The following is a 16,609-nucleotide window of genomic DNA, read 5'->3' on the forward strand; positions in this document are numbered from 1 at the left end:
AATTGAGAAGTAGCCGTAACATCTTGCAGTAGTTCCTTGCCAGATGAGTAAGCTACAATATGTTTGATACTACTAAAAATCCATTTCAGCATGTGTTTAAGGCAGACCATTGCAGCTGAAGAAGCGATTCATCTCCAATTAATCCTGCTATCTCATGCCATCTTTTATTTTGGAAATGAGGCATATTGGGGGTGTTTGTATCTATACCGGCTGGTGGCATCTGAAGGAACTGTTGAGATGAATACCCCGCACCTTGAAGCAAGACGTGGCATGCTAACAGGGTAGTTTGTTTGTCTGTTTGCCAGGTACGACCGATCAGCCGCTAATCAAGTCAGGCTCTAGGGCCTAGCTGGCTTGGGTGCCCTCAGCAGCGGTGGGCTATTGGCTAGCAGCAGGCATGGCTATATACCCATCAACAGGGCAGCCAGCCTGCACATGCATGCAGGAGAAGGTGTGTCCCACACCGCATGCCCTCATCTCCCACCGAGCCTCCTAACCTCGTGTTTTCACCTACCTCTCCGCCTCCTTCCCACATCTCGCAGTGGGGCTCTCCCTCGCACCCTTGCCTCGCCTCCTAGTACAGACCCAACCTCACCAGAATTGTGCTTACCCTGCCCTCACCCACTCCTGCTTTCTGGGGTAGAAGCACACATTTTGGGACCGGCTGGGGTCCTGCAGCCAGGCAGGGTGAGCTGAGCAGCCAGGCTGCACACACACGGGTCAGGGGAGTACCTCCATACGGGCTGTCACCGCTCACCAGGAGCTCTGCAGGGTGGTATTTATCCCTGGCTAAGGGGAGCTCCTCTGCTTTAGGAAAAGTAGTAGCTGTTAATAACCAATCCTCCTCCTTTGAAGTGGCTTGCAGGGTACCAACCACACATGGTTCAGCAGCATCTGAATTAGGTAATTGCTATTTGTATACATAAATAAATGCTCGGGGAGCTTTTTATCAACCACTGCTTTCAAATCCAGCAGGCAAAGTACTCCAATTCTTTTTCATGGTAAGGACTTTTAAAAGAACAGAACATGGAGGGGACTTTGTTTTTACATGCATCAGGTTTCTCTGGGGGACTGGCTGTTTTCGTCTTTTTTTATTATTATTTATTTTTCTCCTGGTCTGCTCCAGATTCTGAGCGAGCATCCAAGTCATTTGCTCATTCAGAGGGAGCCTCAGTTTTGCTTTTCACTTTCTCACTTTCTTTACGCTTTAAAGGAGAATGCAGTCTTCTTGGGGGGATTACGTCTGCTTTAGAGTGCTACTGCAGGGCTGTCCCCGCTCCCCACAGCCTGAGAGTGGCTATTGCACACACAAATGTGTACTGCCAACATGTTGCACACACTTGCATATATTTTTTTTTCAACCAGCAAACTACAGGCATTCCCCTTTTGTCAATGAAATATACAGTTATACCTCTTATCATTGCTGGCTATCACACGCCAACATTAACAGCTGTATCACTTTGAAACCAAAGGATGTAAAAAGGTGTGATGTACTTTTACAAGGATCTATAAAGCGTCCCATGTTTTCTTCATAGCTGAACTGAATAAAAAATTATAGAGATTTGTGTTGTCTTGCACCTACTTGGTTAAATAAAGATAACTACTGCATGGGACATCTTAACAGATGAAAACTGGAGTATAACAGAACAATAGCAGGTCCTAAAATCGAAGCTTCTGATCTCTCCCCAAATGTTCAGCATTTGCTTCCTTTGTTGGCAAGGCTATTTGGAAGCAGAAATTGTTCTACTGGAGACTGACATTGTTTGAACATCATAATCATCGCTAAAAAACTTCATATTGAGTTTCCAGATGATCTGAGTCAAAACCAGATGAAATGCACAGAAATTGTCGAGCACTTACATTCTTTGGTGTTAGGAGGCGCCAACAAGCACGAGTAGCAAACCATCCCGTATATGTTTCGAGGTCTGTTTTCCAGCATGTAGTAACTGAAACGAAGGGCAAGATGAGGCAAAACAGTGTAAATTAATATACTGCAACTGAGCATGGTTCAGCAGCAACCAATTACACTGAGATAAAATCATGTAAAAAAAATACACCAACTTTTATAAGCAATTTGATGCAAAGATTATTCTTTTTTTTTTTTTTTTTTAACTGCCTGAATGGAGACAGTGTTTCTCTTCTTCCTTTTACCCCTAAAAGACAATTAATCAACCATCAAGCCTACATGACAAGGAGTAGTATCATTGCCTAAAACAACATGATTCTCCCTGTTGAGTTCAAGCTGCAGTTTACGGCATGCCCTGAAATAAGACCTTTCAAAATAAAAGAGCATTATTTTCTGAAACAGCAGTCTTTCAGGCAAGACCACCAGCTGGATATGGTTGGCTAATTCTCTTCACAAGCACTGTAAGAATAATCTTAGTAACAACAGAGCCAAATCTGAATAACAAATGCAGGAAAACACCACCCTTACAGGGGAAGCCAGATTAGGCTTCACAGTTTTTTTTCTCTAAGTTCATTGCTGTATCGTTTATAAGAAAGCCCTTGATCATAGAGTTACAGCATGAAGGAAAACTTTCCATAATTTGAACTTCTGGGCTGCCAATAAAGTTAGTCTTGAAATAAGGTAATTGGTTATGCAAGAATAGGATCCACAGACAATATAATGAGTAAATTACATCCAAATCATACACAGTTGATGTTACGGATATGCCTTTACAAATCACTTGCTAAATTTTAATGAAGAAATGAACAGTCCTAATCTATTCTATGTAGATGAGTACTCAACATAATAAACATTTTAAGCAACAATTAATCCATTCTCTGCTCTTACATACCTGTCTATGTATGTGCAGAATGTTTTTTTCTGGAAAATGTATACATTAGAAAATCACTGCTGAAACTGTCCATCAAAATCAGTTGCTCTCTAATGAATGGCCCAGCCTTCAAACAAACTATAAATGTCCAGGAAATGGACACTGAGATACAAGGTGGAAGGTGGTGCTTGGAGGTACCTCAGAGAGCATGCAAACTGAACATAGTTCCCCTTTTTTTTCTTACTGGTATTAAAAGATTCACCCTCACTCTTCCCTTTGGCTTCTGTGCCCCATGCCCCTTCTGACACTCTGCCCTTCTCTCAAGAGCAAAACTTCATCTTTTGTCTCTTGTGGGGGCCTGCAGAATACTAGGTTGCAAAGCAGTTAATAAAAAAGCAGTAAATGACTGCCAAACCACAATAAAAAAAAAAAAGAAAAAAAAAGAGAGAGAGAGAGAGAGAGAGTGGCAGGCCAAAGATACACATAAAACTATAAAGAAAAATACTGGACAGCTAGGATTCACAATGTAATAGCCGCAGTGGTTTAGGGAAGATAAACAGCCCTTCCAACAGACTGTTGGAATTACCAACATGTAATTAATTCACACTGGTGGAATATTTCTTGGTTTTCACCACAATGGAGAATGCTGGAGGATGGGTAAATAAGACTGAAGATGATGTTCATTGGCAAGCAACTGTTCACCCAGGTGAGTAGGAAGTTCTGCAGTTTCAGACATTGATGGTTCACCCCTATGAAGTACTGGCAACAGACTGATGTTTCTGGCTATTTTGCAATGCACCGAGTATTAAAAGCAATGTTGGAAGTATCTGATCTCTTTATATCACTAACTATAGAGAAGAAGTGGCCATTAAAAAAATCATGAATTTTCATGGTTCTACTCTTCCACTTATTATTTCTGTTTCCTTAGCACTCCCAGGCTTTGGATTTTGAAGGAAAAACACAAGAGCGGAGCCTAGACTGAAACGTGGATGTGCTTCCCAAAAGGTGGGACCTGGTGCTTAGGGACCTGGTTTAGTGGGCGACATTGGTGGTAGGGTGATAGTTGGACCAGATGACCTTGGAGGGCTTTTCCAACCTTAATGATTCTATGATTCCTTCTTAACACCATGATGGTTTATCCTGGGCTAATCTTGGTGGTACCATGTCACATTCAGGGACTTGGTCCCAGAAGCAGAATCTGGAGCCCCGGGTTTAGGTCTGCCTCCTGCAGGGACCAGGACACCTGGGACCAGGGGAATCTGTGTTTTCAGCAGGTGACAGTCTGCAGAGAGGTAACAGGGAGGTGGTGAGCACAGAAGTGAAAGCATCTGCTGCCTTACCCAGAACTGCAGGGGGAGACTTTATCTTGTAAGAAACACACTGCTAAACCTTGTCATTCTGAAAACGGAGAAAAAAGCTTGTTTTAAAACACCTCCGAGAGGAGAATTGGACCTGGTGTAACCATGGACAAACACATTAAAAGGGGAAGAGTTGGCAGCTGAGGCATTTCTGACTACATTTTACAGAAATATTATCCCTTTGCATTCTGTCTTGTGAGAAGGCCAGTGCTTCGAGCTGAAAGTAGCTGCTGGGACAGCATTAGGGGAAGATATCATATATGTCTGCCCTGTTCTTACTCATCTGTAGGTATCCACTCATGGCTGCTGCTGGCCTAAAAAGACCTTTGCTTTGACCCGGTGTGGCTGCTCCTCGTGGGTTATGATCTCCAACATACTCCAAGAACACCTAACGGGTCATCCCATTGAGGGAGGGGACTCTGAGTTGTACCTAATTTCCCCATTATTGACCTATCCTATTCACCATGATGGAAGTGCTTCTGCATAGGAGCAGAGGGTAAAGCCTGCAGTGCCCCAGGCTATTAGGTCTAGGTACCTCCAGAGATCACTGGCGGACTAACTTTGATTTTGAAAACCACAGCTTTGGAGATAAGCCTTTAAATTCTTCCCAGGTCACAGTCTTGCAACATTCTTGTAAGCCTGACCAATAGTGTTATTCCTATTTTACATGAAAGGGAACCTGAACACAGAGAAACAATGGATGCTCTTGTACCAAAGGTCTCCTTCCTTAAAAGAGAACATCAGTAATACTGTAAAAAATATGAAGGAAAAATACCTAATTATCTGCTGTCAACTTTAAAGCAAATGATAGAAGAAGACATTTGCAGCCACTGGTAAAGGTCGCTAGTTCAGTGGTGCTTTGTCTAAAAACTTTTGGTCAGAACGTGCCATTCTCATCTTTTCTTCAGGCTGCTTTGCTGAGCTGGTGGGAAATACCAAAAAGACGAGATGCCCCCAGACAGAGACTGCAACATGCGGGCTGTTACCTGGGGAAGGTCTGCAACATGTTACTGAAGCACAGTCCTCTGAAAATGTAGACCTTAATTTTCCACTTCCACTCTCAGAGGTTCCTTGAGTTCCCTGGGCAAGGGAGTGCTGTCAGATGCCACTCATACAGGCACCTGGATGTCCCTGTGCCACTGGGGCAATAGCAAAGGGTCAGCATTGCCCACCAGCTCTCTTGCTCTGATGTAGGGCTTCTGTGTTCCCCCCCCACACACAGAGAAGAAACCTCTGGGCTCTCCAAGTTGCATCAAGACGGCTTCAGAGCTTGTTTCAGCCCAGATGTAATTTATCCCGAGACTTTAATCTCTTCAAGCTCAGAGTAAGTGCATGTTTCTCCTTAGCTGCTGGCCTTGCCAAAGCGACCCAGGAGCTGCACACAGCCAGCCTACGGCAGGCCAATTTCTGCTGCAGGTTACACCTGTGCAAACAGGATGTTTTCAGATTACTCCCCAAGCACCAGCTGTGCAAGCTGATTATTTTCAGCCAGCACCCCACTCCCACCTGGGTGACCTCATTAGTCCTGACAAAATTGCAAAACGGCGACTGTGGCCACTATTTAACTTTCTTGCTCTTTATGATGTATGAGGGGAAGTCAAGAGGGAGTTCTTTTCAAATCACATCATCAGTTTGCTTGGCTGGCAGTTAGACAAGTCCTCCTTTATATTTGTAAACTGTGAAAATTTCACACAGACTCGCTGATATAATAAACCTGGAGCCTTGCAGAGTCTCTTTAGCAGTTATAAGCAGAGTTTCCTGCGTTATAAGCTGTGTGGGCTATGCTGCGTCTGCAAATTGCACAAAAGCCAAATGTTGGGAGGAGGTGAATATCTAAACCAACAAGCCACAGTGGCAGAAATTGAAAATGTAGGTAAAGTGAGGTTGTGTTATAGAGTATTTGCTTACGCTACACACACACACAAATAAAAATTAAAATAAAAAAAAAATGAAAGCACATGCATGCTTGGATTTTCAGGCTTCCAAAGGTAACTTAGTGAAGAATATATTACTAATATATTCAGTGTAGCAACTGCTTTCTCATCATTACTATCAGAATTACACTGAGCTTAACAGGCATTAAAAAGATGGACAATAAAACAGCTTATATTTTAGCCCCTTCAACAAGCTCTGGAACTTGTTTTTACTCTGAATGAGAGCACACGCACTACATTAGCAGCCCCTTACACCCGTTTCTCTCTGTTGACTAAACACGAACCATCTCCTAACAGCTCTGTTAGCTAACACTGTCAGCTACTGACAAATTTGCCAGCTGGTCACATTTGGAGAAGAGAGATTATGTGTTCGTGGACACAGACTTCCAGTGCCAGCATGGACCTACAGGGAATCCAGGACATCTTCACGAAGCTTATTCATAGGATGCAGGACCTATGAATAAGCTATGAATGAGGACAATGGGGACTTCCAATGTTGTAGCTAGAGGCCAAGATGTACTTCTTAGAGCATCTACAACATCACTGCACACCTATACTACATGAACTACTTCCTTTCTGTTTCTATGAACAGGAGAAATTTCAGTTTTTCTAGTTTGTTCCCAACAGTTGTTTCTTCAGTCACTGAGATTTCAGTACTATTGATGAGGTCTTCTGATTTACTAAATTCACCAATACTTTTGAAATATTTACACTTACTGTTTTAGCAGGGACTAAAAGGTGTAAGTCACCAATATTGTACTACAACCAGCTAGGACATGAAGAGAAACTGTCAGAGATTTTGACATTAAAAAAAGTATTCTGCTGTGCCTTGGGTAAAGCAAAGGTCTGTAGTTGAATACTTACCCTGGGAGACAAGGTCCACACTCTGCATCGTTCTCCTGATCGCCTGGTGTCAGGACTGTGGCTCGAAAAAATCCCTCACAGTCTTTGTGCCGTCTGCATATCTGGTAACCTCCTCTGGAAAACTTCTCTGACGGGCACGGGATGCAGCCATAGTCCTCGTCTTTGGTGCCATATCCGCAGGTCTGCAACAACACAAAATCGTTGGAAAGCAGGCCTGTGTTGCACACTGGCTTCTAGGAAAAGGGAATGCAATACCTGGCACAGTATAGTACCAAGTCCCTTAACATCTGTCCTAAAAAGGCCAGGGAAGGACATAAGAAAAAACACACTCTGCCCTGGAGAGGAAAATGGGAGCTGGGATGTCATACTCCTTGACAGTGACCCCTCAGGGCTATTTAAATCATGTTGCAGCCTTAGAAGTGAATTTCAGCTGCTGCTCAGATAAAAAATGAACTGAAAATTGGAGAATTGAGAATAAAATTGCAGTGGAAACAGAGTTCCAGCAGGGATATCGGTGATCTTGTTTTCATGACAGGAGAGGCCACAAGGACCGTTAGAAAAAGCAAGGTTTGCATGAGGTTTGGTAACCCCTGAACTCACGTGTCCCAGATGAATGTTACGTTTAGATTAAATAAAACTAATACGAAGTGGTTATTATTCAAACATCCTTGTTCAGGACTACCAACTGTGTGAAATTCTTGCAATGGGATGTTTATCCCATTAAAACCAAACAGGATTTCAGTAATTTATTTTTTAATATGCAACAATTATCTGCTGTAAATCAAATGGTTACTTAGGAACTGTAATTTAAAATGTGGCAGAAGCTTCCAAGTTCCTCTAGTGCCAAAATATCTTAGCGGGAGAGAGAAATTAAATTCTCTGTGTGGGGGGCCAGCGAGCATGCCAGACTAACCTATTTATCACACAATGCTGGAATGGCACTGTCAGGTATTAAATAGCCGTTGAGATGAGAACGTACCGGCAGAGAATGGGTGTGAAGCTTTTACCTTACAACTTTTGACATACTACTTTTAACAGGCTGCTCCTGGCACGCAGCATATGGGTGTGTGGGTGCATGGTGCCTGCCCCCACAGCACACTCGTGCATGCGTGCGCTCCCATCCGAGGGATGCGTGGCCTAAAATTGCTCACGCATCCCTTTCTTTCCCTATTTTTTCTCATACCAATGCATTACCACCTTGTAACAAAGCATTTGTTTTTAGGCAGGGCATTTTCCATCCTAGAATTGCCTGCCGGCTCGCTAGGCATGGGAGAGACTCATGTTGTAGACTGAGTGCGGCCCCCTTGGCCACCTCTCACGTTGTGTTGGCAGCTCAAGACACGTGTCCCCCAGCCAGAGGAGGATGCTGAAGTTACCATGTACGGCTCTTCACCCGGCTCGCACTTGGGACAGTCGTGGCACATGCCGGTGGTTTGGTTGTAGTATTCGTTCTCGCCGCAGTTGGAGTATTCAGCGCTGGCGGAGTACACCAGGGAAACCTGCACCACAGACACCAGAGCATCACTGCCACCGCCTCCCTCCAACACACCTTGTCCCCTCCCCTTGCCCAGCCATTACAGTGGGTCTGACCTTGTGCCATGAGGCATCCCCAAAGCTAACATTCAGGTGCTGAAGTAGTGCCGCTGCATGGGATGGAGGCGGTCATGGATTTCAGCAATTTGGTCCTGTTAAGAGTTTCTCAGAGCACCGACCTTTGTGCCTGTTGTCATGGCTGCTCCTCAAAATATTGAAGGCCGTGGTTCCTGACCTGTTATTTCTCCTTCTCTCTGGTGCAGTAAATGCCCGAGTTTACTCTCTCCCCGCTCCCAACTCTAATGAGCCTTCACAAATGTGACTGTAAGGGACAACTATAACAACCTGAGATAACGAGTTGCCTCGGGCCTCAACAGTGATACGGCTGAGTTTCATGTGACATCCAGGCTAATCAGCTCCTCCAGAGCCTGGTGGGCTGGAGCAGATGTCTTTTCCGCTTCTGCTCCATTTTGGGTCCTTCTCCTCCCTCCTCCTCCCTATTAACTTCTCCCACACACTGGGAAATACAGATTTAAACAGATGTTCCAGTCTAAGTGGCACTGAAGGAGATGCTTAAGTGTTTTATTGAATGGAAACTGATCCCTGCACCAGTGTCCGGTGCTCAGCTGTCTGTAGGTGTGTCTTAGCAATTCATAGATGTTTGCAAAGACTCGAGCAGAACCCAGTGATCTTTGCGCGCTGGAAATGCCTGCATGCATGTGGATACCTACCACCAGAAAAGGGAACACATGAGTCCATTTACATTCACCCAGGTGAGCCATGTTCTCTTGATATTTTACCTGAAACGATAGAATTGGTGATTGTTTATGAACATCAGTAAATATTTGTGTGTGTTGCCAAAACAAGAACAGAAGGGCTCATCATCAGAACAAAGGTAAACGGGAGTGATGCCTGGAGCTATACGGAGGTCTAAACAAAGAGAGGGGAGATGTGCACGTGCACTCACACACACACACACTGCTGCACATCTGCCTCTCTGAGAAGGCTCACTGCATGAGGCAGCCTGGCCTTGCAATCTGCATACAAATTTGTCAGAGATGAGGCTACGAACCCTGGCATTTGCTGGCTTATGGAGAAGTCCTCCTATGGAGGTACCGAGAGCTACATCATGATCACTAAATAAAAGAGGGCTGGGGGTCAGTAGCCCAGCCCGGCTTGTGTCCTCACCCCACCACATCAGATTTGTCAAGAAAAGATCTAGATGAAGCATCTAAAAGCTGAGCCAGGGAGTGACCTGATAGCGAGTGGCACAGGCAGCCACCTTCCTCGCTGGCTCCCACAGACCTGCTGGGAAAGCCCAGAGCTGCCTTTGCTAACAAGCCTTGGCTTCTTTTCGTAGGCAAAGCTGTAGATTTAAGAGCTTTAACTCAAGGAGGAAGCTGAACTTTGTATTTTAAGTGCTATTACAATGGCTGGGGGGGAATAAAGGCTGTGATCTCTATTGTAAACACACGTGCTAATTTATTTCATTTTTTTTCAAATTCAGTTCTATGAATAACTTTGAATAAGAGCTAATGTTGCATATTCATGTACTGGATTTCTTTCTAAGGGATAAAAAGAGACAGGAAAAAGCAACACAAATTGTTTCTCTAGCATGATACAATATATTTAATGGTATTGTTACAGCACATAGTATGCCCTAGGGATCTTACAGCTTCAAATTGCAAATGTTTGAGATACATTTGCAACACTTTGGTCCTAGTAGATGTAAACTGCTTTTTAAATTTTCCACATCTCAAATACTGCAAGGTTTTTTGGCTCCCAGAAGAGTACAATTGCTGCTTTGTGCCACTTTCAAGCATACAATCTCCACTAGAGCAGCACTGTAGAATTTGAGATAGCCACTAACATTTACATTTTTAAACACTAAATGGATTAAGCAAAGATTATATCACGCCGGCATCAAGCTAGGAACTTGCTTTATATGTTCCTTCTAGCAACTGGGCTAGCTGAGACAGGTAACCGGGTGGGTGGGTGGGTGGACAAGCTGAATTATAAGTATATTCTTTTCTGCAGGAAATTGCACTTTGAAACCTAGAAACAAAAGAGAATCAGAGATAAATTGTCCTAAAGCTGGAGGTGAGAGATGGAAAATAGTCATGCAATTGCATAAACTGTCAAACATTTAAGTTGGACAAAGGCTTTGGCTATGACAGTATAGTTACTTGGAAAAGTTCCAGGAATATAATCTTCACACACATGTCTGTTAAATTGAATCCTAATTATAAGAGAGCTTGTTAGACTTCATAAATGAATATTATCAAGGCTGTTTCCACACTGGTATTGCAAAGTCATCACATTTATTATAAATTGGGTCTGGACACAGAATTTCAGTGGTGAAGTTTGAATCTGTAACTTTACAGTAAAAGCATGTCTTACAGTAAAAACATGCTTCAGTTGCTTTCAAGCCACCCAGATGTTTACTGTTTGAGGTACTTACATGCAATCATGGCCAGATTTGAAAAATGGAAACGAAGTATAAGCCTATTAATGTATAATACAATCTTCTCTATCCATTTGGTATTTATTTACATAAAATGTTGAAAGTGTCAAGTTATACATACATACATAAAATATTTTTCTATCTCAATATAAATATACATGTAGGGGTATGTTTTGTGTGTAAACATACATTTTTTCCCCCTGCATTCTGTCATTACACATGGCAATATGTCAAGCATATGGCAAATATTAACTGGAAAAAGCCAGTTCAAAGTGCTGAATGTGACCGGATTAGAACACTAGGGGAGATTTTTTTTCCCAGACTGGAAAACCAAAACGTTAAAATTAATTATTCTCCCTTCCTCCCTCCCTCCCCCCCGCTGCACCCATTCAAGTATGTTGCTATAGACTGACAATGTTATTTTCTGTTTGTGTGTTTCATCTGTTTCTTTTTTTTTCCCTGTTTTTATTTTTGTTTTTGTTTCCTTTAGAGTTAAAAACCAAAATGTTTATTTTTGTAATGGAGGAGGGGGGAAAGTCTGATGCAGGAGGTTTCTGGCAGTAGGGCCATAGGTAGCCCCTCAGCTGGGATGATACCTGCTGGTATCTACCAAGACATGCTAGGCTGCTCTTGGGCTTGATGTCAATTTTCAAGCATTTTAATTTACACCCACACCATATCATCTACCACACATTAATCCCATGTGCACAACAAGGGATTTTCTAGTGCTAAGATCACTTTTGAGCCTAGCTGACATATGTAGAAACATGCAAAGCTTGGACAATCTGCCTGCATCTGCCAAGAAGCAGGAAAAACAACAACAACAACAACAAAAAAGCACAACCAACCAACCAAACAAAAAAACTCCAGTTATTATGGTCCCTAACCATTAAAAGTAATTAGCTCTGGGGAATTCTTGAACAAATTTACAGAAGGTGCCCCTTCCCTTCCTATTCCCAGGTACACAGTGCTGCTGGGGGCCTCCAGGAGTAAAATGAGGAGCCCCGGGCCCTGGGAAGAGGTAGAGGGAAACACTGCTTTACACAAATTTGGCATCCATGCATCCACTCGGGACATGTCTGCTGTCTCACACCGACTGCCATGATGCTGGCATTGGATGCTGCCTCAGTAGTCCCAAAGGGCAGAAATCGAGCTCCAGATTTGAAGCAATCCAGGGGCTGTCCCCTGCGGACACAGGGCATACTAAGCAACTTCTTAATTCAGGAGATGAGGAGCAGATCATGCATCTGTGTAGAGCTTTGCTGCTCCAGTAAAACCCTTTATTTATGAATGTTTGGCAGGCAAAGCTGAAGTCTTGGTCTACTGCTGATCTTTTTGATTACTGGTACTAAAGCGTGTGTAGGAAATCCAGATTTAAATGTGTACCGGTGCACAGAAACAATTTAGTAAATCCTTCTTTGCGCCTCCACCATACAGGATTTTTGGGAAAGCCTCACTTTGTGCTGGTTTTGTCCTACAGATTCAGTCCTTCTTCATGTGCACGTAAATATCTGCTGCAGAATATGTCAGCTGATTGGCGTTGAGCTTATGGCACTGAATATTTGACCAGAGTGGAGTAATGTCAGTCTGCATGTTTCAACTAAAACAAATGACCCTGTCCCATAGGATGGTGGGCAGTGGTCGGCAGGAAGAAGCTGGAAGTATATTTTTGGAGGGACCACGTAATGGCCCCCATGCAGTATGGGATTTCCAGCTGCTCATCTGCAAAGCCCTCCGCACATCCTGACTCAATGCTTCAGCTGAGGACAAGTGGGTGTCAGGAGAGGAGGTGTAAAACAAAGCTTGGGTCTTTGTGGATCAGGTGTGCGACACACAGCAAGTCTCAGCATGACTAGAGGGGGTTGCTAATTACAGCCATATTTGCCTTTCAGGGCATATTCATTAATAACTTAGGAATACACACAGAAGTTGACAGGAAAAGGAAGACTATTTTCCCGGTGGCAACCACAGCAAGAAGTGCTAGAGACTCGCTGTCTCAGCTTCTCTCCAGGAGACTGCGAGGCACAGGTTTGGCCCGGGGCAATAGGAAAAGAGACGCCTGAGACCCTGTTACTCAAATATTTCTCTTCCCAGATGAAAGGTCCTTCTGTGCAGTCTTTGCGGCATGTTACCATGGCCTGGCAGGTACACACAAATAAATAAATAAATAAATATATACATCCCCAGGCAGAAAATGCTTCGTTCGTGCTGTCTGAAGGATAAAGAGCAGCATTTGCTGTAGTCAGCTTTTGAATTTAATTTACTTAGATAATTAAGTAGTGCTGCCACTAGGTTTACAGTATCCATGAGTAAATGGAGTAAATATACAGAATACACAAACACTGAGGTTACCGTAGTTGGTGGTCTAAGCTAAAACTCATAACTTCTGATAGACAGCCTTAACTGTTATTTTAGTTCTGAGTCTTCATTGTTAACACAGTGTAAAAGCTCATTTCCTATCATAGATATTTTTTGTCTTTTAAAAAAAGTCTGTAAAAAAATGAGAAGGAACACAAGGATCAAAGATATCTGTGCTTCTTAATGTTGCAGAGAGGATTTTTTTTAGTGTCTGCATTTCTTTAGTTTCATCACTGATGCAGGTACACTTCAAGGATGCAAATCTTGACTTCGTGAGAGGAAAGGCACAACAGCTGTCTCTGAGAGCTTTGCTATTTTGATATTTCTGTACACACACAGACATATCTGTCTGGGAAGCAGAACGCTAGACAAAAGGACTTGTATAAATAAATGTGGGTAGACCATACGAACTTCACAGGTGCCACCAACAAATCCAGTGCCTACCCTGAGTTCCCAACGTTTATGAGAGGAACCTCGTGAACTGCCTTTTCCACAGATTATCACAGTTTCTCACACGCACTTGGTAGATAATCTTTGTATGCTCCCGATGCTGCTAAATCCTTCTTAACTAAGATAAGCATATAATCCTCACTGCAGGGCCTCATAAGTTTCAGAGTTCAGCAGCAGAGTTTAGTTTGGCTCCAGCCTCGCAAAAAAAGATGCGGTTTGAATTTTCTTTTCAAGAGGAGAGAGGCATCTCTGAGCCCGTCATTGAATGACAATGATGGCAGCACAAGCCTGGCAGGAAAATAAACTTAGACAACTATAAGCAAATGAAAACATGGAGATTATGAAGAAAACTATTGTGTAGTCTTGGTTACAGTTTGTATTGTTGTGAGCACCAGAATATTGCACAGAACAATATAGCATTTGCAGGACAAGATGAACTACACAGTTTCTCATATCTGCTTTATATCACTTCGACCTTGCAAATACATGTTAAAAACAACCCCAGAGAAAGATGTAAAAAGCGTTACAATGCTACAACTCTATTCTTCCTTTTACCTGAAACATCAAAAGGAAGCTACAAGAGCTCAAGCTACACATACCTCTTTAATTGCCTCTGTGATCTGGCACCTCCACCAGAAAAATAATTCATTGCTCAGGTGTAGGAATGAGATTTTTTTTCCAGTGGTAGTTGCGTTGACTAGAGGAGACATAGAAGACTGCTTGATTTGTTAATGGGGGCACCACATGCTGAAGACGCGGGGGCAATGAAGACTAATAAAGAGCTGTGTGTTTCCTCACAGACTGGCTTATCTGGAAACTACATCTGGAAGTCTGTATCGAAAGCTGTTTTCTCATCTTACACAAAGACACATGTTGGTTCTCGTGTAGACAGGCCATCAGCTTTCTGAAAAATGTTTTCAGGAAAAAAAAAAAGAAAGAAATGATGTGATGCAGGAAGAAAAGCAAAAGAGAGAGGGAAAGAAAGGCCCTTTTAAGCTTGCTTTGTGCATCCAGCTCACCTGCCTGCGGAAATGAGGGCAGAAATTAGGTGCGAGTACCCACAGTTCACTTTAGTGGTGTTCCTGCTTGGAAGGAGGGTATTTTGTGGGGACGTGATGGAGCAATAAGAAGGCCCTCATGACCTCTGGATGTTTGGGTTGCTGCCATGGCTTTCCTGTCAGTGTTATTTTATGCAAGCAAATGCTCATGAGGGCAAAAAATGTGAGCAGGGGCCTGTACCTTCCTCAAGTCAAAAGGCTGCTCTGACCCCTAGGCTAAGTAACGTGATCTCTTTTGTTTTCTATAATTAAAAAAAAAAATAACAATAATAATCTGGGATTTGTTCTAACACACAACTAAAAAAAATAAAATCAGAAACCTCACGTCTGTAATGAGGAAAAAAAAACTTGAGTTTTTTTGGCCAGCCCCCATGAGGATTTTCCTCAGTGGGAGAGGCTCACTTTCAACCCCTCTGAAAGCAAAATTTTTTGAAGATGATTTACATGAAGACATCCCTTTTATTTTGAGCCCCTCCTGCTGGGAAGTGCTATAACATATTCCTCCTGGCTTGCTCACTTCTTGTCAGAGGGCCTGGGCTGCTCTTGTAGGAAAGGCCAGCAGCGGGCAGGTGGGAGAGGCTGTGCCATGCACTCCTGGGGGGTTCTGGAGTTTTCCATGGAGAGGGATGCAGGCCAGATCTGACACCACCGGGACAGACTGTAGATGAGCACATATGCTTTGGGATTGAACAACTCCAGTGCAAGAAGTAATGAGGAACTGCGTTTGTACGCTATCTGCTGGGTAATCCCAGGGCCGCGTCAGCACTGTGCTTCTCACAGGGCCTGACGCCTCACCGCCTGCCCCTGCCTGAGGGACAGGACTCTCGCTTTTGGCATCGTGCTTTCAGGGGTGAGCTGAAATTGCTGGGATGAAAACAACTCACTTTAGATTCAGAAGCTCTCCCTAATTCCTAAGACATGTATTACTTCCCCTTTGGAGCAAAAAATTAAAAGCCTATTAGGAAAATACAAACCACTGATGCAGTGATGACGTTTTCCTAACATCTTTTCCTTTTTACAGGGCTTTATGCTTTCTAGATGACAGATAGCATAATGAGAACAGCCTGAGCCTTGGCTTTCATTACAAAGATCGATAAGGATTTGAGCTCACACTTTGCTTCCGTTCCTCAGGGTCCCATCCTGTGAGCTGCTGAGCACCTCAGAACATGATGATATTTGGGAAGCAGGGGATTTTTAGCACCCTGCAGAGACTGACATCCTTTCTATACTATAATTGTTGATAGACAGGACAGAAGAGAAGACATTTAGAAATACTTTACTGGAAGAAATTGAGCTGAAGTCCTACGGTGACCATCAACAGAAGTTACAGAAATTGTAAATAGAATAGAAACCCTATGGTGGCCATCAATAAATAATGTCTGTTCTTAGCTCTGCAGCACATTTGCATTCTTAGCTAAAAAACAGAATATTTGTTAGAATGGTCAAAACAGAGTTCTGTTTTTATTTTCCATGGTTTACATGAAAACATACGAATTGCTGCATCTCAGGCGGACAATGAGTAGCAGTGGTGGGCTTTTCGTAGGGTGAGCCTCTCAGGAGCAGGTCACCACATGAAGAAGAATGTCACTGGGATGGTCCCAGCCATGAAATTCAAGTACAAGTGCATTAAGCAACACTGGAGCCAATTCACTGTGTTCGGCAAACATAACAAACTCAGTATTAGGTGGTGGTCTTTTATACTTTGGTACTTGATTTCTGAGTCCCAGAAAAGCCTCTTGTTTGTCAACAGGCCTCTGTCTTGCAGACAAAGGGATACATACTCTGCCAACAAACATTATTTTTTGTATTATTC

The 16,609-nt window shown here is 43.2% G+C and overlaps 1 protein-coding gene across 4 annotated transcripts in view; it reads right to left on the reverse strand.

Annotated features, from left to right (window-relative positions):
- Positions 1–16,609, reverse strand: part of EDAR (ectodysplasin A receptor) — a 144,301-nt gene that overhangs the window by 29,767 nt on the left and 97,925 nt on the right. For all 4 annotated transcript variants that reach the window (XM_080573492.1, XM_080573495.1, XM_080573494.1 and 1 more), the window contains exons 2-5: positions 9,198–9,266; positions 8,310–8,432; positions 6,934–7,115; positions 1,861–1,946 (exon numbers count right to left, since the gene is read on the reverse strand). In XM_080573492.1, the coding sequence (XP_080429618.1) occupies positions 1,861–1,946; positions 6,934–7,115; positions 8,310–8,432; positions 9,198–9,266 (460 nt within the window). The remainder of the gene's footprint in view (positions 1–1,860; positions 1,947–6,933; positions 7,116–8,309; positions 8,433–9,197; positions 9,267–16,609) is intronic.

This window comes from Anser brachyrhynchus (assembly GCF_964034855.1).
Source record: "Anser brachyrhynchus genome assembly, chromosome: 1".
Classification (NCBI taxonomy): Eukaryota; Metazoa; Chordata; class Aves; order Anseriformes; family Anatidae; genus Anser; species Anser brachyrhynchus.